The sequence below is a fragment of the Aspergillus lucknowensis genome (genome assembly GCF_044049455.1).
Source record: "Aspergillus lucknowensis strain CBS 449.75 chromosome Unknown BJX67scaffold_79, whole genome shotgun sequence".
Taxonomy (NCBI): Eukaryota; Fungi; Ascomycota; class Eurotiomycetes; order Eurotiales; family Aspergillaceae; genus Aspergillus; species Aspergillus lucknowensis.
The window spans coordinates 19,945-43,691 of record NW_027263623.1 but is presented as its reverse complement, the minus strand read 5'-3'; the positions used below and the strand labels follow the sequence as shown (position 1 = coordinate 43,691).

Here is a 23,747-nt window from a genome sequence, read left to right as displayed (position 1 = left end):
GCTTGGCTGGCCTTGACCATTGAATTGGAAACTGCTTCTAACTTTCCAGAGAGAGATGAAAAATTCTTGATAGCTTCAAGGGGTATCCCAAATATGTGTCCCGATATATTAGAATATGCACAACATATCAATCATCCGCGAGTCCACTACTTCACACACATAAACCCGCACCCTTCTCTCGCGCACTCACAGGCTCTTTTCAACGCCTGTTCTTCCGTGTCCGTCCATTTGACGGTCAACTCGTCCCATGGCTTCTTCGATTGGTACTCATCACGGAAGCACTTGTGCATCGCCTGTAGTCGGCTCACTTCACGCGGGTCACCTGTGCCGGAATATACAATGAAGAGAGTACAGGGAGGGAGAGCGTCGTAGACCTCTTTGATCCGAGAGACGGTCTGTGAGACCAAATTGGAGAGCGTCTTCTCATTGGAAGAAGGAAGGTTGGAGCCCAAATCGATAGCCGTAGACTCGTTAGAATTCTTCGGGTCGGGGATCCGATTGCACCACCCCCTGTGGATTTCGAGTTCGCGCATTCGAGCCCAAATGAAATCCACACCTCCTCCAGGAATAGATGTGTTACTCTCGTCACCGTTGACAGCCGCCGAAATGCCCTTTACTACTTCGCTGTCATCGCTACACCCAATCGCGACAGTTGCATGCGCTCCGAGACCGCGCTCAGGACTGCCCCAGTCAACGACGGCGCCGGTACGACCTGTCTCCGCCGAATTCGTTTTCCCCAGTGGACTATGCCGGCTTAAGCGTTTGAAGATGCTCTCGTTTGACGCATCGCTTGTACCCCATTGTTCGCCCTTTTCGCATTTCTGCTTCACTAGTTCGAGGACAGCGCGGGCGTCTTCGATGGAGTCATGGCCCGTCGTGCCCTTTTGGATTTCCTTGCCGAGATATTTCTGAGTTAGCCATTTGAGGCTTGCCTTGAGTGGGGGGCCGCGAGGGTGAGGGTAGAGAAATGTGGTGTCGACGATGAAAGGGTGCGTGAGTTTAAGAGCATTGAGATCTGAGTTCAAGGAGTGGCCGACTAGAATTGTGCGTGGTGTGATGAGAGCAAGGAGTTTCTGCTGAATGTCGGCGAGAGTAGTTGTGACGGGGTCTAGCATTTCTTGCGTAATTCCGGAAAAGCGAGTTAGGTAGTCGATGACAGGTCGGTCTGGCTTTACAAGCTCGTCGAGCACAACTTCCCCGTCCCAGCGGACTAAGCTAATGCGAGTGAGTTCCGAATTACCGCCTTCTGTGATGCACATCTCACAATCTAAAGCAAGCACATCTCGTCCTGCTGTCATACTGCCTTGCTGGATTTCGGAATCGTGGACATTCCCAGCTTCGATATTTTCGACACGACTGTCTACCCACCCATCATCTGCGGATTGGCCAGCCCTTTTGCGAATCTCCTCCAGGGTCGATCTGTCATCTCCAGAAGGAAATAAAGCAGGGTGCAGAGGATACTCGTTCTCTCGGAGTTCTTCGACTGGGCTTATAAAGGTTGGGATGGGCGTCCGCTTGAAGGTGTTGTTCTTGTCCACGCGAGGCGGCTTAGGGCCTTTAGAACCTTTGTCCTTGCTTTTTGGTAAGGGTGCCATGAGGACGGCTTGTAGGGGTGAATGGACTTTGTTGTACTTTGAGTCTCCTGGAGCCCGGATCGGCCAAGCATGAAGGAACATGTCGGCCAGAGGCTGTAAAGGCTCGGGAATGTCACCACGAGATAGAGGACGAGGATTGAACCGATGTGACCGATCCTCTGGGAGGAGACCATCTTTCCATCTCGCAAAGTCTGCCGCCCTCGTATCCATCTCGTCTTGAGCCGGTGCATCCTTCACTTCATCTTCTGTGTTTGAGCTATCCAAAGAAACTGTCCCATCAAACATGCCGAGCTCCAAGCCAGGAACCATCAAGATAACAGCTTTCCGAATCCGAGTCGCGTTCCTCACGGAGATCCATTGGGGCGCGATTCCATCTGCGAAGCAGTACAGAAGCAGGTTCTGCAGGTCGGTAATGCGAATGGAGGACTGGAGCCGGCTTTCGACATAAGTGAGGTCTGGGTATTTAAACTTCTCTCCATTCAAGCGTTTCTTCTTCGCGGGCCTCTGAGTATCCGTACCGCGACCGGGATCATTAAGTGCCTCGTCGCAGCCGGTGATCGGCAAGGCAGTGGGAGAAACGATGCTGTCACCGTTTGAAGCCTCGTCCGGTGTTTGCAGGAGCGACAGGGTCTGACCTAGTCCAAATCCTTGTAAGTCGGAGTTTCCCATGACCGGATCTGGATCGTCTGAGTACCCAGAATCTTTGTGCTTGCGCTTCTTTGCATTGGGCATTCTGGAAGCGACGCAGCTCGATTGTGGCTAAGAACTTTGACTCAATCTGGATCTCCTTCCACTCGGACGCGAAAGAATCGATCAACTTTTGATAGGCTCACGTGACGAGAGCGACGATCGCCTCAGGCTGTACTACCAATACGGTAATATGTCGTCTTGCACTGTCTCTTGTTATCTGATCGTGGGCTCAACCCCGAAGAACCAGCGTCTTGGTCGATCCCATCCCATCCTCGCCGTCATCCAGGGCTCCGGAAGCGCAGGAGTGATGTGGCAAGAGAATCCGCTCCTCGTCTGTGGCTCGCCATTGGGCGGTTAAAGCTGCCTGAGTGTAAGAATCGTGTAATCAGAATACGTCCATGGGGCGAAGGATTTGATCTGATAAGCGGCCAAACTCGCCTCCGGTCGCGGATCCCAAGGCGTCATTTCTTCTTCTTCTCTCGTCTTCTTTTTCTACTTCATCGCCTCAACTCTCAATTCATCAATCAATCTACCCGTCAGTCTTCCGCAACCCTTCTTCTTTCTCCCGTTCCAGAGCCCCTCCCCCCCCTCCGAGGTCCTTCCTCGCTAACCACCAAAAACCACTACCTCCCCCGCTTGTTTCTGTTCCCCGCCGCCGCTCTCCGGCACACCCACCGCACACCCCAGAGAAAATCAGAGCGAGCATCACTTCACACAATGTCGACTCTCGTCGAAATAACCTCAGAGGAGAGCTTCGCTCCTCACCTCGCGTCCATCCCGCCCTCTGCCCTAATCGTCCTCTACTTCCACGCCCCATGGGCCGCTCCCTGCGCGCAAATGCGAGGGGTCCTCTCCGCTCTCGCCTCCCAATACCCCGTCACCACCCCACCAACCGTCTCCTTCATCAGCGTCAACGCCGAAGAACTCCCTGACATCTCCGAGGAATACGACGTCACGGCCGTCCCATACGTTGTCCTCCTCAGGGACGGCAAAACTCTCGAATCCATCAGCGGTAGCGAGGCAGCTAAGGTGCGCGATGCTGTGGAACGATATGCGGGCTCCGGAACAAGCGCCGGCTCTGTGAATGGTACTGGAAGCGGAAACAATACTATCCCGCCCCCGCTGACGGCTGTTCCGAGGGAGGACGCGCCGACAACGGCTACTCAGGCCCCTGTTGGGGCGGGGGGCCAGGGCGCTGGTGCCGCGGCTGCATTGACTCCTGAACAAAGCAAAGAGGCACTATTTGCTCGGCTTGCGGAACTTGTTAAGGCTGCTCCGGTGATGCTATTCATGAAGGGAACTCCCAGTGCCCCCCAGTGTGGGTTCAGTCGGCAGTTGGTCAGTATCCTACGTGAGCGGAGCGTCAAGTACGGATTTTTCAACATCCTTGCGGATGAAGATGTGCGGCAAGGTCTGAAGGAGTTTGCGGATTGGCCCACTTTCCCTCAGCTATGGGTTGACGGGGAATTGGTCGGAGGGTTAGATATTGTATGTCTCTGTGCCTCTTGTCCCCAGATACCGACCTACTATGGCTAACCACTTGACTACCTCCAGGTTAAGGAAGAACTTGAGAACGACCCCGATTTCCTCAGCGGCTTCTCTGTCAATAAAGCAACTGCCACTGCTTAAGTGTACAGAATAAAATGGTTTATTAGGGCATACACCCATCTCACATGTTTCTTAGATCTTAAATTCAAGCGATGACGATCACGGATCAGCATACGTACGAGGTTCACTCGTCGTCTCGAACGCTAAGTGGAGTGTAACATATAAATACCGGAATGCGCACGGATGTGCATTCATCAGTTGGCTATTGTACTTATACATCGGTGTTCGAGCAGTATATCTATGACCTAGTTCCAGTAGAGTACAGGCAGCCATGCGCCCTCCATCACCAAGACTCCTGTCATCTTGCCATTGTCGAACTTATCCGTCTGGTTCCTGGCGCACCCGTGCCACCGGGAGCCCCATTCTCCTGGGGCTCCTTTAGCTAATCCTATTCGGAGTCGAGGCTCACTGACTTGCTTTCGAGGGTCTCCCCAGTATTTGGCTCAGAAGGTTTGTAACTTCTTGGCTGGAAGCAGGCGCAACAGCCCGAGGGTCAGCCTGTTGCTTTGTCTCAGCGAGTGTCTCCCAATAGGGCCTGCGGCGAAACTTGTCCCACGAGACCGGGTTGGACTCCTTCAGCACTTGGAAACGAGACAGGACAGCATCTTCATCAACATAAGCCCCAGCAAGCCACCGCTCCCCGCTAGTGGTATTGAACTGGCGGCGTGCGTGGACGACGCGGCGGTTTTCGAAGATGACGCATTCGCCCGGTTGCAATTTCAGCTCGAATATATTCTGTTCACTCTCCAGCAGGCGCGCAAAGTGAGACAGAGCCGCCAGCTCTTCCTGTTCGCGTGGTATTGACAATTTTGCGCCAGGCTCAGGTTGCCTGAAGCCCTGGAACGGGGGCGAATAGTTGACGTGCGTAACGGTGTTGAGAGGATTCGTAGTTGGGCGTGCTTCGAAAACTGGCCAGGTGTTTTGATAGGAATTGTCCTTGTGCTGGTATTCGTAAGTGAGGGAGGTGTTCGCCAGGATATCAAAGTAGTGACGGTTGTTTGTTTTCATCACAGCGGCGATACGGAAGGTATCCGCGAAGAGCGACTCGCCGCCATCGCACGAATTACGAAGACAGTGGAGGAGCTGGAAGCCCGGCGGGTCGTTCATATACATGAGATCCATGTGAAAACCAAGGAATTGGTTCGTGTAGGCGACATTCCTTGCCTGAGGGACTGTGCGGACGTCCCACGTCCGTCCATAGAAGCTGTCTCGCACTGGTCCCATGCGTGTAGCGATCTTTTCGACCATCTCCCTTGAGTCGGGGATGCCTTTCACAAATACCAAGCCGAGAGTGGCGAGGAAGCGCATGGCAATGGCAAACTTATCATTGTCGTGCATGTAATCTTCGTACGAGATCCAGTGCTGCAGAGATTTCATACTGTCTTTATTCCAGCCGGTGCGATGCCGCTCGAGACCGACCGAGTCTTTATATCCGCGATCAAAAGCATAGTGTAGCTCCTTCGCATCGTACCTTGTAACGTGAGAGGCCTTGAAGCCAGGGACATCCTTATTCCAAGTCAGCGCCAGGCTCTTCCCATCCCATTGGAATGAATTAGCTTTGATATCGAGTGGAATATCGGAGAAGCGAAATTTCCGCTGTTTGGAATGCACGTCGACGCAGAGGGGACATTTACAGCCATCGCGCAGCCGTATAAAGGACAATTCGCAAGGCCGCCCGTTTGTCTCGAGAGTAAGGGTTTCTTGGCCAAAGGAAATTCCCTTGATCTCCGCCTTCTTCTCCGGAACGAAGTCATTGCTAGTGAACTGTGCTGGATATTCTTGGTTGGTAGTGCTGGGAGTGTTGACTGCCTGGTCGACGGGGTCCGAGGAGTAACGCCGAGACAGCACAGGCGCTGTTGGCACAGTTATCCTCCGGAACCGCAGAGGAGCGCGGAGCAGAGCCCGAACCATGACGATAGAAATGCGACTATATCAAGACACTCGGAAGGAGAGGAAGGAAGCAGGCGAACGAACAATAAAGCGCGGGCATACTCAGAGCTCCCCTTCCGCGTGCTAATCCTGATTGGGCCCGTGGCAGATCATCCGAGGTCGCCTTGTCCCGAGGCCCTCAATCTTGAGAGGAGAAAAAGAAACTCACAGCACCTGCAGAAGATTCATATATCTCTTGATACTGCAGAGATCCGGTACTTTCCATAGAACCTTGAGGCGACATTCTTCGGGCTGGCTCTCCAATTCGGGTTATCGGACGCTTACCCCCAGATCTTCAATTTCGTGTAAGAACTGCGTAAAGCCGTAGGATCCCGGTATTTAATTCTTGAATGCTTTTTTCCCGCAGTTTTTCTTTCTCCGTCTCAATGATAAGAGCACCAACAACGATCATTCTGCTGGCACCAGATAGTTTCTGTTCCGACGGAATTGAGCCGGGAGAGCAGCCACTTTCAGAGAGGGCAGGCGGGAGACTTCACCTGTCTTCATGACAGAAGCTGCATGCTCCTCTAGCATCGCCTCTCCCGATAACCTCCGATTTCTCAAACCACCCCTACGTCTGTCACATGCATGTCTGCCGGGGGAGAGCACCTAAAGGATGAAGTACGCAGACAAATCACTCTCTAGCAATGAATCCTTCACTGACAGAGTCAGGGCACACGGCGACAAGTCGTCCTCGCGGGCGGCATAGCCGGCCTTATCTCACGGTAGGTTCTTCTCGCCTCTCTCGCAGCGCTCCTCCGCAGCGAAAGCAATGGCTAATAAGCTCGCCTTTTCAATTCAAAGATTCTGCATTGCACCGCTAGACGTCGCAAAAATCCGCCTGCAACTCCAAATCCACTCCCTCTCCGACCCCGCCTCACATGCCCACGTCACCGGGCCCGTCTACAAGGGCACCGTGTCCACCATCAAAACCATAATCCGCGAAGAGGGCATAACGGGACTATGGAAGGGCAACATCCCCGCAGAGCTGATGTACGTCTGCTACGGCGCAATCCAGTTCACAACCTACCGAAGCACAACACAACTCCTTGCCCAGCTGGACCGATTCCGTGCCCCGCCGCCCGTGGAGTCGTTTATATCCGGTGCTCTGGCGGGTGGTGTCGCCACGGCATCGACATACCCCCTTGACCTGTTACGCACGCGGTTTGCAGCACAAGGGTCCGGCGAACACCGTATTTATGGTTCCCTGCTTTCGTCGGTGCGCGATATAGCGAGACATGAGGGCGGACGTGGCTTCTTCCGCGGATGTAATGCTGCTGTGGGACAGATTGTGCCGTATATGGGGTTATTCTTCGCTACGTATGAGACGTTACGGCCCGTGTTCGCGTCCGTATCGCATAGCGACGTGTTACCCCTACCGGCCGGTGCTGGAGACGCCGCTGCCGGCATGTTTGCTAGCGTGCTTGCAAAGACGGGCGTATTCCCGCTTGATCTAGTGCGGAAACGCCTGCAGGTTCAGGGCCCTACGCGCGTATTGTATGTGCACCGGAATATCCCCGAATATCGCGGGGTGTTCAGGACTGTGGCTTTAATCTATAAGACACACGGTGTACGGGGCTTGTATCGTGGGCTCACAGTGAGTCTATTTAAGGCTGCCCCTGCAAGTGCAGTGACCATGTGGACCTACGAGCGGGCGTTGAAGCTTCTTCAGGATTACGAGGTGGGTGTTGGGATTGAGTAGAGCAGGCCACGGAATAGACATAAAGATCCCTAGTATAATAGACGGCCGTTGCACTTCCGCGCATCGGCTTCCGGACACGGGGGGAATTATATCCATTTGTATTTTCACGGTTATCCGCAGAAGATCCAGCGTCCGCTATTGGGGTGAATTTAAGAACGAAGAAGAAAATCACAGGACGCTAGACACGAGAGAACGGGTGGCCGCAAGCAGCAGAATGAAGCTACACTGAACTTGACAGAGACGTCAGGCATACCAAGAATCGAAAACCCAAGCAAGGCGGGGCGCGCCTGCTGATCAGTATTCTTCCCCAGTCTCCACGTCGTAGCTGTCGCCAGCGACCTCCTCGTAGTCCTTCTCCAAAGCGGCCAAGTCTTCGCGAGCCTCCGAGAATTCACCTTCCTCCATACCTTCACCAACATACCAGTGCACGAACGCACGCTTGGAGTACATAAGGTCGAACTTGTGATCCAGGCGGCCCCATGCCTCGGAAATAGCGGTAGTGTTGGAGAGCATGCTGACGGAGCGATCGACTTGGGCAAGTTCACTTCCGGGGACGCGTGCGGGTTTCTGGTAGTTGATCCCCAACTTGAAGCCGGTAGGACACCATTCAACGAGGTTGAAAGAAGCCTTAGCCTTAAGGGAGGCAATGGCCTGAGTACAGTCGCGGGGAACACAATCGCCACGGTACAGAAGCGCCACAGCCATGTATTTGCCATTACGAGGGTCACAAACAACCATTTGGTTGTTGGGTTCGGCGCCTAAATTCATTGTTAGACTCCTCGGGGATGGGGAAAGATACACAAGGGGTATAACGAGAAGCTGTTAGGGCGGAGCCATACAAGAGAGGGTAAGGTCCTGGATCTTGAAGCTTTCATGCTGACTGCGGTTGCTCGAGACCACTGGTGCGTACGAGATCAAGGGGTAGTGAATACGAGGGAACGGCACCAGGTTGGTCTGGAACTCATTCAGATCCACGTTGAGGGCGCCGTCGAAACGAAGACTGGAAGTGATGGAGCTGACAACTTGGGCAATGAGGCGGTTAAGGTGCTCATAGCCAGGGCGAGGAATATCGAGGTTACGGCGGCAAATGTCGTAAACGGCCTCATTGTCAACAAGGAACGTGCAGTCGGAGTTCTCGATCGTGCTGTGGGTAGACAAGACAGCGTTGTAGGGCTCCACGACTGCGGTGGACACACGGGGCGAAGGATAGACCGAGAATTCGAGCTTGGACTTCTTTCCGTACTCAGTAGAGAGGCGCTCCAACAGGAGAGCGCCGAAACCAGAGCCGGTACCACCACCGAAAGAGTGGAAGATCAAGAATCCCTGGAGGGAGTTACAGTTATCTGGTGGACATTAGCGTTGCCGGAAAAGAGGCGATTTCGAGCGCGACGTACCAACAACACGACGAACACGGTCAACGACGGTTTCAACGAGCTCCTTTCCAATTGTGTAGTGGCCACGGGCATCTGTCCTCTATTAGTGCGATTTCCGATTCGTGTCGTTGCTGACACTGCAAGACCTACAGTTGTTGGCGGCATCTTCCTTGCCACTAATCAGCAATTCGGGGTGGAACAGCTGACGGTAACTTCCAGTGCGGATCTCATCGATGGGCTACAGAGATATCAGCAAAATAGAACTGTCGCTTTGCTCGGTTCAGGAGTTTCCGTACCGAAGGGTCCAGATCAACGAAGATAGAACGAGGGACATATTTGCCGCTACCCGTTTCGGAGAAAAAGGTCTCGAAAGAACCGCCCTGGTTGATTTCCTCGCCCTTTTCGGGGTCCAGACGACCATCCGGTCCTAGGCCATGCTCAAGGAGATACCTAAATAGTTCAGGCAGAGCAGGTGAGCGCTTGGCGCAGTTGTGATATTTTGGTAAAAGGCGGTGAAGACTCACAGTTCCCAAGCACTGTTACCAAGCTGCGTACCAGCCTGGCCGAGGTGAATATGGGCGATCTAGATGATAGTTATGACACGTTAGAGAGATTGACTCCAATTCAGAAGAGGCGCGACCGGCAGCGATGGGGCTGGCGTGGGAGAGAGCGTGTATCTGCTGGCGCGATATTCAGGGGAGAGGGGCTCCCAACGCGCAGTGCGGGGGAAACAAAGAGGTAAATAAAACAACAGGGGATAGGTCCGTACCTCGCCTCGCATTGTGGGTGGTTTACGCGATGAAGGAGTTGCTGAATTTGAGGGAGACGATGAAACCCTGGCTGTCTTCAATCCGACAAGCGGGAGGGGTTGAGGGAAGAGAGGTCCACGGGTGTTCGTGGATGGGAGGTGGGAAGGAGAAGAGGGAGAACTAAGGAAGAAGAAGGCCAGGATCGTCTGAGAAGGAGTTCGTCACTAGCCCCAAAAAGAAGTGATTGCACCGCCAATCATCACACTTCCGTGGCTGTCTTTTTAACAACTCATCTTTTCAGAGACAATAATGTTTCTTATTTCCTCTGCCATTATTGAGGGTTTCTGTTGTTTACTAATTTCAGGCCTTCTTACCTCTAAATTACCACGTGCAACGTTACCGCGGAATGCGGGAGTCTATCCAAGATATGCGCTGGTTGAGCTACAAGATCGACAGCAACCATACGTACTGTTGTCTGAGAGGGGCTCATTCTGGGCATCTTTCAGAACAGGATAACTGATCTCAAGGCTCAAGCACCCAGAGAACGACTGACTGCTAAGCCTCTCCTGCAGGAGCTAAATTCAAGCCTTTAAGAGTAATCATGGTCACGTGTCAAGCCAAAGACTTCTCACAACCACAGCCCGAAAGAATGTCAACTATGCAAGCCCTACCTAGCTTGTAATAGTTTCTTTGCTTTCCCCAGGTATGTATTATGATACTATTCTCTGAGGAAAGGATTGACGGGCAAAAGACAAAGCATACTCCATTTGAACAACCTCTGAGTGGCTCCCCGCGCGCGATTCGGAGATTATTTGTGCAAGTGATTTATGCAAGTGAATAACACTGCTTTAACCGTATCAGGCTGTTATGCAACAATGCAATGCAACTTCCAACCGAGGAACTTGTTCTCCCAACTTATTGTTGTCTATCCAACGAGCCAAGGAGAACGGATTCAGTCTCACGTCCTGTTCTCTTCCTCTCCCGTCTGTCTGCTCCTCATAATTGTACTCCATACATCCTTCCTTAAGCCCTGTTCCTTCACAGGATATCCACTCGTGTTGAAATGCCGGGAGTGCCTGGAGTGGCGTTCCTTGGCAGTGGCCACTCCGAGACTCCGCTCGCTGACAATAATGGGGACGATTGGTTCCAGACAAAGGCACGATTACGTCGATGGACCAGGCTCCCAGAGGAAGCATCCGCGTGGTGCACTCGAAGGCGGACACCTGAAGTCAGAGGATGAGGATGGGCGAGTTAAGTCGAAGAACCAAATGGCCTGCGAAGTCGAGACGAATCGAGGCTCACAATCGCCCGTGGATGAACAAAAACCAAGCTCTCATTCTCTCTCGAATAACGTTCTGGAACTTTGAAAAATCCCGACCTCGTCTCCACCACGTTGGACTGGACCAATACCTCCTCTTTCAATCGCGAGAGGCCTGTCTCCTCACTTCGAGCTTCATCCCCCTGCTCCTCCCGCCCTCTTTATCCAGAGCTTTCTCATCTTATTCAAGATTATCCTCTGCTTTGGCTTCCACTTCTTTTGCCTCTTCCTCACACATGGTTGGAAATCTGGTTGCAACCGAAACAACCTGAAGTGTCTCGACGCGGGTCAGTGTTCCGAAGGTATACTCCACGAGCTTCCCCACCCTCATCTCGGCACGGTCTCGCCTCTTCAATCTTTTCTCCTGGACTTGTCCCTCCATCATCTCCTCAGTTCTCCAGGTTTCTTTTGCTCATTCTCCCATAAGTCGTTTTTAATTGCTTTATCCTCTTCTTTCTGCCCATTCGCCCTTTGTTAGCTTCCTGACCAACCTTTGATACTCTCCACCAATAATCAGCACTTTAGTTGCGCACCTTTCACGAGGGAGCTCGTCCCAATTCGGTTCGGCTCATTCGGCCTGGTGCTGCCATGTCGACTCCAGTAAAGGAAACACCAGCTCCTACATATCCAGAAGATGAGACAAGGGGCAGGTCTCCTGAATACTCTCGGTCCTCGGGCGAAGAAGATGTCTTGGTTGATAACGGCTCGCGCCGTCACAATGGGGATTACCTTCAGGTTGACACTTCCTATGAAAATAGCGGCTTGCGCGGGCGCCCTCCATCGGCAGCGCGAGAACAAGCCATGCGACTGGAAGATGATCTAGCGGTGCTTGAAGCTGAGCGGGTTGCCTCGCGCTCCACCCATGAAGGCGATAAGGATGGCCGGGGCGAGACACACTCCCTAACTCGTTCGCGTTCACGCAGAGCTCAAGATATTGACGAGTTCGACGAGGCCACAAATCCACTACACGAAAAGGCGGCCGTTTACAATCCTCCCGACAATCCCTCAACCGGTGTTTCTAAGTTCATCAAGAAAATTCATGAATCCAGTGTCTTCGTTCGCTATTTCACCTACATTGTACCCCTCGTTCTAGTTCTACTTATTCCACTACTCGTGGGTGCTCTCGCCTATCCAAACGCAAGTGTTGGCGGTGTTAAACTCCTGTGGTTCTCGGTCTGGTTGGAGATTGTTTGGCTAACACTGTGGGCCGGAAGGGTAACTAACTCTTTTGCTCTTTCCCATCAACGTATCCGCTATCCTCATCCACTAATTATATTCTAGATTGTTGCCAAAGCCATCCCGGCCCCCGTCAATATAGTTGCCAGTATCTTCACAAACAGCTCAAAGAAGTGGCGCGATGTTGCAAAGCAGCTGGAACTGCCCGCGACCCTTTTCTTCTGGTGGTTGGGCATCGAAATATCCTTCTTGCCCACCATGAAAAATCATCATGTGGATGGCAATAGTCGCACTCGCAGTTGGGAGAACACCCTCAACAAAATCATCATTTCGATATTCGTCTGGACCGTCCTGAATCTAATTGAAAAATTTCTACTTCAGCTCATCGCTATGAGCTTTCACAGGCGCACTTACTCCGACCGGATTGAAATCAACAAATTCCAGATTGGCAGCTTGACCAAACTGTATGCATTCTCTCGAGGCAAGATCACCGAGACCGACGAAGCCTTCCACGAGAAGCAGGATCAAAGTGGTAGCGGCACCAGGACCCCTTTGCACTACGCTGGGAAGGCAAAGGGGCTCGCCCTCGGTGCCTTGAACAAAGTTGGGGACGTGGCCGGTGCAGTTGCCGCTGATTTTACTGGTCGGAAAGCTACCAATAGTGGTGACCCCAATCAAGTTGTTATAACTCTTTTAAGGACAACATCCGGCTGCCAAGTTTTGGCTCGGCGACTTTACCGGACGTTCGTGCGTGACGGCTTCGAAACCGTCTTTCCTGGCGATTTGAAGGAGGCTTTCGATGACAATGAAGAGGCTGAAGCCGCCTTTAGCATGTTTGACAAGGATATGAACGGCGACATTTCCATGGAGGAGCTGGAAGCGGTCTGCGTGGAAATTGGTCGGGAACGCAAGGCAATCACCGCATCCTTGAAGGATCTAGACTCGGTCGTTTCAAGGCTCGGCAATGTTTTCGAATTCTTTGTGGTTGTGATCACAGTCATCGTGTTTCTCACATTAATCTCGACTTCTGCTGCTGGTGTACTCACATCAGCCGGCTCCAGTATTCTCGCCCTGTCCTGGCTCTTTTCCGCGACCGCTCAGGAGTTTCTCCAGTCTGTTGTCTTTGTTTTCGTCAAACACCCCTTCGACGTTGGTGACCGAGTAACCATCTATGGTAACTCTGGCGATGCCGGCTTGGGCGATGACTACTACGTCAAACAAATCTCTCTTCTTTATACCGAGTTCAAGAAGATGCAAGGCCACATTGTCCAGGCTCCAAACAGCTACCTGAATACTCTGTTTGTTCTCAATCAACGTCGATCTGGAGCGCTTGCGGAAGCTGTCCCCATCGTCATCAAGTATGGCACCAGTTTAGAGCAGATAGACGCACTTCGGCAGCGTCTCCTCGAATTTGTTCGGAGCGAACGGCGCGAATTCCAGACCAACATCCTCACCGAACTACGCGCAGTGACGGAGAACTTCTCCGTTACTCTCAATGTTGTCTTTTTCTACAAATCTAATTGGCAAAATGAAGGCCTTCGTCTGCAACGCCGTAACAAATTCATCTGCATGCTCATGGTTGCTCTACAAGAAATCGGCATTGAAGGACCACGCATGAACCTCCAAGGTGCAAGCGTCGATATACCCTTCCATCTTTCTGGCTACCCTCCACCATACCAAGCCCATGCTGCTGCTCCAGCAGACGACGATGGGCAAAATCCGCCACCCACCTCTTCGGTCGACGAGCACCATCACCCAGGCGCCAGCAGCAACACCCGCCGTCCTTCGATTCTCCGCAAGGGTATGAATACCGCCACCGCACGTGCCCGCGGCGACTCACTCGCTTCGCGAAAACACGTCGACTTCTCTCTTGGTATGCGCGACGTCTCTGCGGATGATGTTATGGGCGACGTATTCGAAGCGCGTAGCCCCCACACTGAAAGTGTAGTCCGACAGGTGATCGCCGAGCGCCGTCTCCAGGAGGAAGAGGCAGAGCGACAGAGCATGGAATCCTTTCTTCGCCGACAGTCATCACAATCGCGCACCAACCTCAACGTCCACGTTGACTCAAGCGAACGCCGGCCCTCAACCGAGTCGCAGGGCGGACATAGCCTGTCCTCCTTGACGCGCAACCGATTCTTTCGCCACCGGTCTGGGAGCACACGACAGGATGATCTAATGGAACAGGGCCGCTCCGAACAAGGCTCTTCCTCCGCAGCACACGTCCGCCCCGTCTCGCCGTCTTCTCATCCAGATGAAAAGAAACTATGATGCGACAAACATCCATGTGCACTCGAGCTCAACATACATATAATGCGCGCCATTATCTCCCTTCGCAAGCTCTTCTCAATTCCTTAGCACCCTATCTCCCCTTTAGCTCCAACCCCTTTAGGTATCCGTTCCCCGATACCTTCACCTTCCATTTTCGCGCAAACTCTCATTTACATTGATATATACTATTGCGGCTTCTTGAACCCTTCCTTCTATGCCACATAGCCAACATACATACACCGTACATCTACGCCCCCCTTTTTTTTTCTCTTCTATCGTCCCAGGATATTTGCCCAGGTGGACCGGCTGGCATCAACTGGATTCTGGAAATCCAGCAAGTATGGTGTGTTCATTTTGTTTGGCTAGAATCATTTTTAATTCTGTATATTCTCTACATTCGGGATGGTTTCTCTGCATTTTTTTTTTTTTGCATAAACATTACGAGACTGAATAGAATTAAGATATGCGACTTTGTTTCGTACCTACGCGTTGATCTGAGAGTATTCCAAGTCCGTACGGAAAGAGGACTGACGGACTATGTATCTGTGCAGCCGCTCGAATGGTTCCGGAGGTCGCGACCCAACTATTTGAGAAAGAATATCGGGAGTTATCCATAACGGGGAAGAAGAAAAAAAAAAGGATTTGAAGCCCAAGAATCAACTTGAGAAGAAAGTATGCAACTCAATTTCCCACGGCTGTACCTGGTTTAAGAATTTGTATCCCATACATACACAGTCTTGAGAAAGTCGGAGGGCCAAGTAGATAGATACATACAAAGGAAACTGAGGAGACAGAGAATATAAGAGACAAAAAAAGAAGAGATAACCCGGCCCGAGCAGGTGGAATAAAGGAATGCCTTGGGAAAAGTAAAGAGACTCAAAACTGCCTGGCTGAGTAGAGACCACGCCGGAACACCCGCTTAACCCTGAACAAGACAAGACGAAAAAAGAATATTTTGACAAAATGGTACTGGGACAGGATCATAATAGAAATCGTAAGGATGATGAGCATATAAGGTATCAGGAAGAGAAATCGTGCTGGTGTAAGCGACAGCAACGCATATTCTCGCTCGTAACATAACCAGAGTAGATACAGGATAAGACGCGCAAGTCTAGAGTCCTAAAGGAGACAGCAAGCAGGTCTATCGCTTTTTACTGCCTTGCCGGTCGGGGGGTATTTTCTGGGTCCGGATTTGGACAAGGTGTATGCATAGGCCGAGGTGTGGCGTCCGAATCTTGGACAGGAGTGAGGCTGGACTGGTCGGATCTTGCATCGATGGCGTTACCGAATAACGAGATTGGGGGTGTGTTTGGGTATGATTCGCGACCACCGCCGGCACCGCCTGGGAAGACGATGGGAGGGGTGATTTGCCTTCTCTTCGGAGATCCTGGGCTAGCCCCAGTGTCGGCTTGTTTGTAGATCTCAGTGATGTATCGAGATAATGGCGGTTTGGCGTCAGGAGACAACAACATTGGTCTTGAGGCTAACGAGAGAGGGGAGGGGGAATGTTTCGGACTCAAGTCGTCTTCGATGGACGGCAAGACGGCCTCCTCAGCAATGTCGAGCTCCTCAAATCTGCTTTCCAGCGATCTTGGGGGAGATTTGACCGTGCCGCGTCCGGGCTCATCGGGATCGTCAGAGCCTCCGCTTCTGCTTTCTTCTCTGAGCTCTTTCTCTTTCTTGAAGGCATCCTCGCTAGTGCTGACTACACTGCCTCTGCTGTTGGTTCTCATCATCTCAATACCGAGCTTAGAGCCGGGTCGATTGGGTCGATTCCGCGGGCTTTGCGTTCTAGGTTGCAAATTTCCAAGCTCCTCATCTTCATCATCACCTGACTCTTCACATTCATAGCGCTTTCGCTCGAGGGATTCTCGCTTTGCTCGGATTGCTTCACTCGAGCGCTGCTTCCGCGGAGTGATCATTCCCGAAGGGCTCAATGTTGGCGGACTTGAAGTCGCGTGGGGCAAGCTCGGGAAGGGTACTGTATTCCGGACGTCCTGGTCCTTGCGATTTGGATCCGAGGTGTCTTTCGTGATAATCGAGTCCTCGGATATTCCCAAGCCCCCAGAGTTCTGACCCCAGTCATCGGTTTGCCGACTCACAATGACAGGGATGTCCTCAGCCTTGATGAGATCCAAGTCACCGAAATAGCTACTACCGACTGAATCCTCACGGCTGGAACCCCGATAGGAGCTTGAAGGGACAAGTGCGAAGCCGGACGACACCGTCGAGCTTGGGCTGTGCTCAGCTGGAACAGGAGGAGTATGACGAAGAGTTGAGGACACAAGCGCTGAGGGGTTATAGTCCTTAGGAGGAGGCTTCCACTGACAGAACTTACACAGTACTTCTGTCAGCTTTGTCAGGGTCGGTGGCTTTTCGATAAGCGTATCAAAGTGATGAGTCTCTGGGAGATCTTTGAGATAGCCGGTAACCGCGATAATGGGGGTGTGGCGATTAGCACTGCGCGTTTCCCTGACCATCCGGGCAACATCTGCTCCGTTGACCTGAGGAAGTTTGAACTCCGTCATAATGATATCAAATTGCACTTCGCTAAGGGCATAGCGAACCGCTTCGGTACCATTAGTAGCTGTGATTGTACGACAACGAAGCTTCTCGAACAGACGCTCCATGACCAAGCGGGAAACAGGATGGTCTTCGCAAATGAGAATGTCCAGTGGGCGGAAAAAAGGACCATCGGCAAAGTTAATCTGAGAGAGACGCCTTGAGCTTTGACGGCGGCGCTGCACTTTGAGTAAAGCCTTAGCACGTGGGTCTTCATTGTCGGATGAGGAGGGTGAGACATCAAATAGCTGACTGCGGCGTTTGTAATGACCGGGAACATAGGCGTCCTTTGCAAGAGACGAAGACAGATCGCCATCTTGAGATCCGATGGTCTGTGAGCGGGCCCTTGCTGCCGGGGCGCTGCCGTGGCGTTGCTGGCTGGTATTCGTCTTATCAGGAGAGTGTGTTCCGCCTCGGCCGGGCTTGATTGGAGACGAGGCAACGGAGCCAAACTTATTGTTGGTTGCGACGCGGGTCTGATCAGTAGACGGAGGTTGGAAGGATCCACTAGATTGATGGGAGTTTGTTGTAGAAGAAGAACCTGAAGTTTTCCGACGCTCATGGTTATGACCTGTGCTGAATTGAACCAGAAGCGGGGATGAGGGTTGTGAGGGCCGACTCGGCGAAGAGTTGGCCTGGCTGAAGGCTGATGGAGATGCAGGTCTGTTATTCCCCTTCGACTGTGACATGGTCCGCTGTAGTGACATTGGTAAAGGGCTCCCTTCCAGCGAGGGCCCAGAGGAAGGCCCCGAAGAAGGCCCGGACGAGGGTGGTGTAGGGCCTTGATTCTGGGCCTGCGACTGAGCCTGTTGCGGCGGCTGGGCTCCCTGGTCTTTAAACGGGCGTTGTTGTGCTTGCATGGCCTCTTGCCTGAGCTTTTGGATCACATCCTTGTTGGCCCTCTCAAGCATGGGCAGGTTCTTGAACGCGAAATTGCCAAAATCATCTGCTAAGGAAGGTTCGCTTAACCTCCTGCTCCGCGACTCCCGAACATGCGGAGGAATATGCAACGGCATCAAGGGTCGCTTCATTGAGTTGACTTGTGAGCGAACCTTGTAAAGTGCATCATGTGGTCGGTCAATGTATGCACCCGTCGTTGCTGGGGGTTGGGGAGAGCTCTCGTCCTCCTCAATAAAGGCCTGAAGTGTTGCGCCGCGAGCATCAAAATACTCGGTGTCTTCAGGGTTTTCCAAGTTCGGAACAAACTGAGCTTTATCCTCCAAGAGAGTATCCCAGTTGACATCTGCGAACCAAGAATGGCTCCGAATCTCTGCTCCACCGTTGCCGTACTTTTCCTCCGAGTTCGACCCCAGTCGCTCACGAGGATTGATGGTCATGAGCCTGTTCATAAGGTCAACAGCTTCAGGTGATGCTAGCTCTTCAATCTCATCAGGCCAATTGATCCGTCGGTTGAGTATGTTTTCGAACACTTGGTCCGGAGAGGCGGCATTGAAAGGTGGGTAACCAAAAAGGAATTCAAACATGATACAGCCCAAAGACCACCAGTCGCTCATCTCGTCCTGACCAACGCCATTAATTGTTTCTGGTGCAAGATAATCCGGTGTACCCACGAAGCGTCTGTTGTGGTCTTCGGGGTCAAATAGCGCCATCAAAGGCGGCATCTTGCCTTGCTGTGGTGGTGTACCAGTTGAGACCGAGTTGCTCTGTGTCGGTTGAAGAGGATGCAAAGAAGGAGATTCACCTGCTTCACTCTGGGCTTCCTCCTCGTGCGCACTATCAGAGGGGGGAGGAGGAGGAACAAGTAAGGCCCCGGGGGTTTCACAACCATCAGTTAGGGACAGTGTTCGGAAGATGGCATTCAAATTTTCGCTGCCACCACTGTCACTTCGGTATCCAGACGCTCGACGAGAAGTCTGTCGGCTGAGCCCTCCTTGGTTCAAGTTAAAGTACGACGGCTGGGGCATACTACCAGCCACGTCTGGTGTCATTAGTGGCGTGGATCCCGGCGAACCGCTCCCCTGAAAATCGAACGAGGCCGATCGAGACGAAGCAATAGACGTAGCTCGAGGAAATGGGCCTTGCTTTAGGAGATCCACTGGCTGCTCGCTCATACTCTTCAGGACACGCTTTTGGCGCCCGACAAGTCCCATACGAGACAACCCAAAGTCTGTGAGCTTGAGATGGCCCTTTTGATCGATGAGGAGGTTGTCCGGCTTTAGATCGCGATGCACAATACCCCGACTGTGCAAATGATCCACGCCTAAAACAACTTCGGCAATGTACTTTTTGGTCCAATCCTCAGGTAACCCACCTAGGATCTTGACTAGGGAAGCACAGTCTCCCCCGTTCAAATATTCCATCACAAGATAGAGGTAGTCCTTACTGGAGAAAGTCCAGTAGAGCTTGGCGACGAAATCGCTTTCTCCTTGCCACATCATTATGGCCCGCTCGGCTTTGACATTAGTGACCTGATTCTTAGCGACCATGTCTGCTTTCTTGAGCACCTTAATTGCATAGTACTCCCCAGTTGTCTTCTTCTTGGAGAGGTAAACGCTCCCGAATGCACCTTTACTAATAGGCTTGATTATCTCGAAATCTTTGATAGACGGGGGTGCTGGTCGGGGTTGCGGCTGACTAGCGGTGGTCAAATGAGGTGAGACAGGCGGCCTCGGCACATCGGATGACGTAGTTGACGATTGGCGGCGGTGGTGCCGATAATGATGAAGTGCCAGCTCGCCCAGGTTGGCGGAAGGGGAGACAATAGGAGATGAAATACTATCAGTTCCGGTAGAAAGGCGTGGCTTAGGCATCCGGAGTGGTGAATGGGGGCCAGACGTTCTAGCCGGTGAATGCTGCCGTCGCGGGGATCCGGAAAGGCCAGGGAGCACCAAGCTTCTGCGTTTACGGTCCATGCTTCGGTCAGATGCAGGGGAGTCGGTCCGCATGGCTCCGGTAAGGGTGGATGAGACGATGCTGCTATCACTTTGATCGCCTGGATCAATGTCCGCTAATGAAAAGCCCCGTCGGGACGGCTGGGATGTTGCCAGCAATCCTGCAGCACTTTTGGCCGAGCGGGGAGTTGGGCATTCCATTGGACTAGACGACCCGGTAGAAACGGCGAGAGACGAGGTTTTCCCCTCGGAGGAATGGCCTGACTGGAACCGGTTGGGAGCATTTTGCATCGTCATAGTTAAGGTAGACGCTGGTGGGAGTGGCTCCGATTCCTGACTCGCATTGTGTGCGAGTACAGAGTCTGTGGAAACAGCTGTATCGTCGACAGTATCTTCTGGTAGTGCGTCATCATCAGAGGAGCTGGAATCGCTCAGTTGGCCGGCAGCGATACGTTCAGCTTTCCGCAGAGCAGCGGTAATGCACTCCTCCACTAACACTGTGTACTCAATACGGATCCTTTCGGCGTACTCAACGATCCTGCGGTGACGAATCACTGCATCCACCTTTGCTTTAGAAACCTGCTCCGTATCCATACACAGGGTCGCAAGGCCGAGCTCCTGTTCCAATGTAGTTGAGCTCGGCGACTGCCACTGAAGCACCTGAGAGATGCGAGATTCCGACTGTGGTGACATGGTCCGGAAGTTGTCACTGTTGTCGCCACGGGATTCTCTGAGGACGGGCAGATTAATCTCTAATGCCGTATCGCAAAGATCAAGAATGAGTTCAACTACTCGCGCAAGCGGTCGCCGCACAGCGAAAGACCGTGCCCGTGAATGGCCAATTCCGGAGACGGACTGATCTCTGGATCTGGGCGGCGTGGCCGGGGCAGAGCTAGAGGTTGACACAGATCCCGACGACGGGGCCGAAGCAACAGGAGATGGCCCGATCGGGAGCCCTTTATACTCAGGCTGGGGTAAAGCAGGAGAGCCACCATCGCGGTGGGTCATTGGTCTGCCTTGTCTCGCCTCCAACGCATCCAAGACTTTGACAATAGCGTGTCTATGCTCGTTGAGGTTCTCCTGGGCTATTTGAACGTCCATCTCCGCTTGATGCTCTTGAAGACAAAGGTCCGAATGCTTCTCGAACCACCAAGGGGTAATTTGACGCTCACAAATGCGGCATAAAACAGGCTCTGGAGCAGGATGTTTGGACTGATCGGGCTCATTGGCGGCGGCCTCCGCTAGAACTGTCAAATAGTTCGCCAGAACTTCGGCACCAACACCTAGAGACTCTACCAATGAAGAGGGCAAATCGATGGTGACTTCGCGCGGCTTCGAAAAAGGTCGTAACATCCACATAGTCTGTTTAAGAGTCAACGTCAGACATACTATAGTTTGGCTGAATTTCGAAGCGTCGACTTACATGAGCAACCCCCTCTGCTGTACGGTCAAAGACCATAATCCCCTGTCCTTCCAAATTCAGGATATCTTGCCCGTGCTCCTCTCCAGCTGGCAGCTCCTCTGATTCATCACCCCCCTCTTTCTGCTCCGGCTTCAAGGGCTGTGGTTCTGGAGAGTATTTGAGTACTGAATCAGGACCCAATTTCACCGAGACGCGAATAAAACGGCTGCGAGAGTCGTCTTCCTTAAGAGACTCCACCGCATCACGGAACGCAGTCTTGTTATCCACCAGAACATCAGAGATCATTCGTCCCTCTATTGTCTCTGAAGCCGTCCCCACGACCTGTTTCCACGATGGGCTGACCCACTTGACACGGCCGTCCAGATCTAGGTCGACAATGACATTTAGAGTCTGCTCCGCCGCTTCCCTCAGGTCATCCCGTTCTTCCCGCATATTATCATCGCTCGAAGTACGCGTCGTAAGGTAGTTTTTCGGATCGACACTCCGGGCCTCCCGCCTCAAGGCGGTTACGGCCGGGGGGGTGAGGTACTGTACATTTTCCGTGCCATTGCCCGCCATACTGGCAGGGCTGTACCGCCGAGAGAAGGGAACGAGCTCCCGCTCGAGAACAAGTCAAGGATGAAGAACAAGGCAGTCGGAGGGAACAATAGAAGATGTCGACAGCACTGAGCAGAACCGTCTGCTGGGCAGAGCGGGTGCCCTTCGTTGTTGGCTAGGGATTCATTCGCAGCATTAACCGGCCATGACGGAGTCGCGGGGAATGTGAAAGAGCACAAACAGCTCTACCGCGACAGGAGCCCGACCGATATTATGGACAGAGTATGGGGTGGTGTTTTCTTCTAATATTCAGAGAGAAGGTTTCGTCTCCAAAAAAAAGAAGGATGAGTGAGAGAGAAACCGATCAGTAAGAAGTTGAAGGTCTACTTCAAGACGGAGAGCGAGAAGTCGGCTATGCGGGGGCGCGACAGTCAACGCGAAGCAAGGGTGATCGACGCAAACGAATCTCCAGACGAGGATGGGGCGACAAAGGGCTGTTCAGGTTGTGAATCGACGTATTTCTAGGAGAACGACCATCGAGAAAGGTAAGATGGTAAAGGCACCCAGTTGAATGGTATGATGAAACAGACGTCAGGAAATATGCAGAGCAATGATGAGGGCGAGCTGCTGGAGGCGCGGGAGAGTCAATAATACCGAGTTGGGGACAGCAGGATGTACTGCGTCGAAAAATAACGGCCTGACAGGCTATTCTGCTGCAAATTTGGCTTGAAACGGTGGCCCAGTACCGTACGGAATGGTAATTGAATCGGGGGGAAACAGCAGCCAATCAAAGACGGCGGCCTTACCCAGAAACCCAGCCAGCGGAAGAAACGGCCAAAAGCTTCGGGGGGTCACGTGGAGCCGTCCTGTTTCTGGATGGCCAAAGATTTGCTGCCCTTTCTCTTGTTCCAGTTCCTCCTCTGTGGATATCAGACGATGGATCTTGTCTGTGAACTGGTACCTCAAGGGGGTGATGAACAAAATTCTCGTCCTTCCTCAGAGATAGAAAATAAAGCAAGTCGTCGTCGAAGTGTGGATCTGATCTTCTCGACCAAATGATCGTCTTCTCCACTCCCTTGAATCAAGGACGCCACAAACAGAGTCAAGAATTGCATTCCTGAGAAGAGTGTGCATTCCTTCGACCTGACAGAAAATGCTCTTTTTGACTCGCACTTCTCACTTTGCGTGGTGTTGTCGAACCTCCAAAATCCTTCTGTTTATTCTTGGCCAGTCCCGTGTCTCAGGCCAGCAGAAGTCCGCCATTCGCCAACAGCCCCGGCTCTTCAAGCATTAGCGTCTCACTTTGCTGGAAATTGCTCGATCCTTGGACGGCTCGTTGTTGGGGGCAGCGGTGTCTCTGACTGTCGAGAGTGTGCCGCCGAGATCAATGTCATCATGATCTCTGACCGAGGGAAATATGCCCATGGTTTGAACAGCCATGAGTACAATGGACTTTGAGTGCCCCAGGTTTCCCAACCCCGAACGAAGCGACCTAATGCCATTTTCGAAAGACTTCAACATTATTCTGTCCCTGAGTTTCAATATTTTGTTGTATGTGTTGTCCGACGTCAAGTTACTAAAGTTGGGAGGGGAAGGAGGATCCTCCCTCGTCCAATATTTTAGGGATCTTTGAGGCAGTGGCGTTCAGAGCCACTAATAATGCCTACGTGTATGCAGTGCAATATGCCTTCTAATGCTTCCGGACCATTAAGACGCTGCTTTTGGTGGCCACAGCTTTGGTAACAGTATCAGGTGCTGTTCTGTCCCATGGGAGACTGCGTCCAGACCCAGAGGACAGCCTCCCCACTTGATTTAGTCTTCTCCCGGCCATGTAATCATGGAGAACTACGAGATGGATTTCAAACATTGTAGGTTGCCAGAACTGCTGGCGGCCTTATCTTGCAGGGTCTGAATCAGTTCTGCACTCACCCCAAAATTCTGCATCACGCAAAGCCTGTGGAC

At 52.4% G+C, this 23,747-nt stretch overlaps 8 protein-coding genes across 8 annotated transcripts; 4 read left to right on the top strand and 4 right to left on the bottom strand.

Moving 5' to 3' along the window:
- Nucleotides 1-55: 55 nt before the first annotated feature.
- Nucleotides 56-2,748, bottom strand: BJX67DRAFT_318305 (RNA exonuclease). Its single transcript, XM_071027275.1, has one exon. The coding sequence runs from the start codon at nt 2,325-2,327 to the stop codon at nt 147-149; it is 2,181 nt and encodes a 726-aa protein (XP_070880828.1). The 5' UTR covers nt 2,328-2,748; the 3' UTR covers nt 56-146.
- A 1-nt stretch (nt 2,749) lies between these two features.
- BJX67DRAFT_318306 (PICOT family protein) lies at nt 2,750-4,106 on the top strand. Its single transcript, XM_071027276.1, has 2 exons — nt 2,750-3,773; nt 3,840-4,106. The coding sequence occupies exons 1-2, from the start codon at nt 3,003-3,005 to the stop codon at nt 3,912-3,914; spliced, it is 846 nt and encodes a 281-aa protein (XP_070880827.1). The 5' UTR covers nt 2,750-3,002; the 3' UTR covers nt 3,915-4,106.
- Nucleotides 4,107-4,336: 230 nt separating this feature from the next.
- BJX67DRAFT_375691 (putative Gamma-butyrobetaine hydroxylase subfamily) lies at nt 4,337-5,804 on the bottom strand (the record flags this gene model as incomplete). Its single annotated transcript, XM_071031733.1, has 2 exons — nt 4,337-4,391; nt 4,441-5,804. 2 exons carry the CDS (start codon nt 5,802-5,804, stop codon nt 4,337-4,339), a joined length of 1,419 nt encoding a protein of 472 aa, XP_070880826.1.
- Nucleotides 5,805-6,107: 303 nt separating this feature from the next.
- On the top strand, nt 6,108-7,876 carry BJX67DRAFT_318477 (thiamine transporter TPC1). Its single transcript, XM_071027278.1, has 3 exons — nt 6,108-6,443; nt 6,495-6,547; nt 6,627-7,876. The coding sequence occupies exons 1-3, from the start codon at nt 6,411-6,413 to the stop codon at nt 7,522-7,524; spliced, it is 984 nt and encodes a 327-aa protein (XP_070880825.1). The 5' UTR covers nt 6,108-6,410; the 3' UTR covers nt 7,525-7,876.
- BJX67DRAFT_318277 (tubulin alpha chain) lies at nt 7,672-9,893 on the bottom strand. Its single transcript, XM_071027274.1, has 7 exons — nt 9,667-9,893; nt 9,422-9,480; nt 9,194-9,347; nt 9,048-9,135; nt 8,919-8,990; nt 8,364-8,867; nt 7,672-8,282 (listed from the first exon to the last, which is right to left on the bottom strand). The coding sequence occupies exons 1-7, from the start codon at nt 9,676-9,678 to the stop codon at nt 7,819-7,821; spliced, it is 1,353 nt and encodes a 450-aa protein (XP_070880824.1). The 5' UTR covers nt 9,679-9,893; the 3' UTR covers nt 7,672-7,818.
- A 299-nt stretch (nt 9,894-10,192) lies between these two features.
- Nucleotides 10,193-11,510, top strand: BJX67DRAFT_367599 (uncharacterized protein). Its single transcript, XM_071030537.1, has 2 exons — nt 10,193-11,266; nt 11,490-11,510. The coding sequence occupies exon 1, from the start codon at nt 10,474-10,476 to the stop codon at nt 11,011-11,013; it is 540 nt and encodes a 179-aa protein (XP_070880823.1). The 5' UTR covers nt 10,193-10,473; the 3' UTR covers nt 11,014-11,266; nt 11,490-11,510.
- On the top strand, nt 11,284-14,518 carry BJX67DRAFT_318246 (Mechanosensitive ion channel family). Its single transcript, XM_071027272.1, has 2 exons — nt 11,284-12,179; nt 12,246-14,518. Exons 1-2 carry the CDS (start codon nt 11,553-11,555, stop codon nt 14,409-14,411), a joined length of 2,793 nt encoding a protein of 930 aa, XP_070880822.1. The 5' UTR covers nt 11,284-11,552; the 3' UTR covers nt 14,412-14,518.
- A 695-nt stretch (nt 14,519-15,213) lies between these two features.
- On the bottom strand, nt 15,214-21,859 carry BJX67DRAFT_318251 (protein kinase RIM15). The gene is made up of 2 exons (XM_071027273.1): nt 21,249-21,859; nt 15,214-21,187 (listed from the first exon to the last, which is right to left on the bottom strand). The coding sequence occupies exons 1-2, from the start codon at nt 21,804-21,806 to the stop codon at nt 15,563-15,565; spliced, it is 6,183 nt and encodes a 2,060-aa protein (XP_070880821.1). The 5' UTR covers nt 21,807-21,859; the 3' UTR covers nt 15,214-15,562.
- Nucleotides 21,860-23,747: the final 1,888 nt, after the last annotated feature.

What these genes read in the sequence shown, in the direction of transcription:
- BJX67DRAFT_318305 (XM_071027275.1), bottom strand. Translation starts at nt 2,327, where the DNA reads ATGCCCAATGCAAAGAAGCGCAAGCACAAAGATTCTGGGTACTCAGAC.
- BJX67DRAFT_318306 (XM_071027276.1), top strand. Translation starts at nt 3,003, where the DNA reads ATGTCGACTCTCGTCGAAATAACCTCAGAGGAGAGCTTCGCTCCTCAC. An exon ending in TGGTCGGAGGGTTAGATATT is followed by an intron (nt 3,774 to 3,839) that starts GTATGTCTCTGT and finishes GACTACCTCCAG; the next exon opens with GTTAAGGAAGAACTTGAGAA.
- BJX67DRAFT_318477 (XM_071027278.1), top strand. Translation starts at nt 6,411, where the DNA reads ATGTCTGCCGGGGGAGAGCACCTAAAGGATGAA. An exon ending in GAGAGCACCTAAAGGATGAA is followed by an intron (nt 6,444 to 6,494) that starts GTACGCAGACAA and finishes TGACAGAGTCAG; the next exon opens with GGCACACGGCGACAAGTCGT. An exon ending in ATAGCCGGCCTTATCTCACG is followed by an intron (nt 6,548 to 6,626) that starts GTAGGTTCTTCT and finishes TTCAATTCAAAG; the next exon opens with ATTCTGCATTGCACCGCTAG.
- BJX67DRAFT_318277 (XM_071027274.1), bottom strand. An exon ending in GGTAACAGTGCTTGGGAACT is followed by an intron (nt 9,348 to 9,421) that starts GTGAGTCTTCAC and finishes TGAACTATTTAG; the next exon opens with GTATCTCCTTGAGCATGGCC. An exon ending in CCAGGACCTTACCCTCTCTT is followed by an intron (nt 8,283 to 8,363) that starts GTATGGCTCCGC and finishes CAATGAATTTAG; the next exon opens with GCGCCGAACCCAACAACCAA.
- BJX67DRAFT_367599 (XM_071030537.1), top strand. Translation starts at nt 10,474, where the DNA reads ATGCAAGTGAATAACACTGCTTTAACCGTATCAGGCTGTTATGCAACA.
- BJX67DRAFT_318246 (XM_071027272.1), top strand. Translation starts at nt 11,553, where the DNA reads ATGTCGACTCCAGTAAAGGAAACACCAGCTCCTACATATCCAGAAGAT. An exon ending in TAACACTGTGGGCCGGAAGG is followed by an intron (nt 12,180 to 12,245) that starts GTAACTAACTCT and finishes ATTATATTCTAG; the next exon opens with ATTGTTGCCAAAGCCATCCC.
- BJX67DRAFT_318251 (XM_071027273.1), bottom strand. Translation starts at nt 21,806, where the DNA reads ATGGCGGGCAATGGCACGGAAAATGTACAGTACCTCACCCCCCCGGCC. An exon ending in CAGCAGAGGGGGTTGCTCAT is followed by an intron (nt 21,188 to 21,248) that starts GTAAGTCGACGC and finishes ACTCTTAAACAG; the next exon opens with ACTATGTGGATGTTACGACC.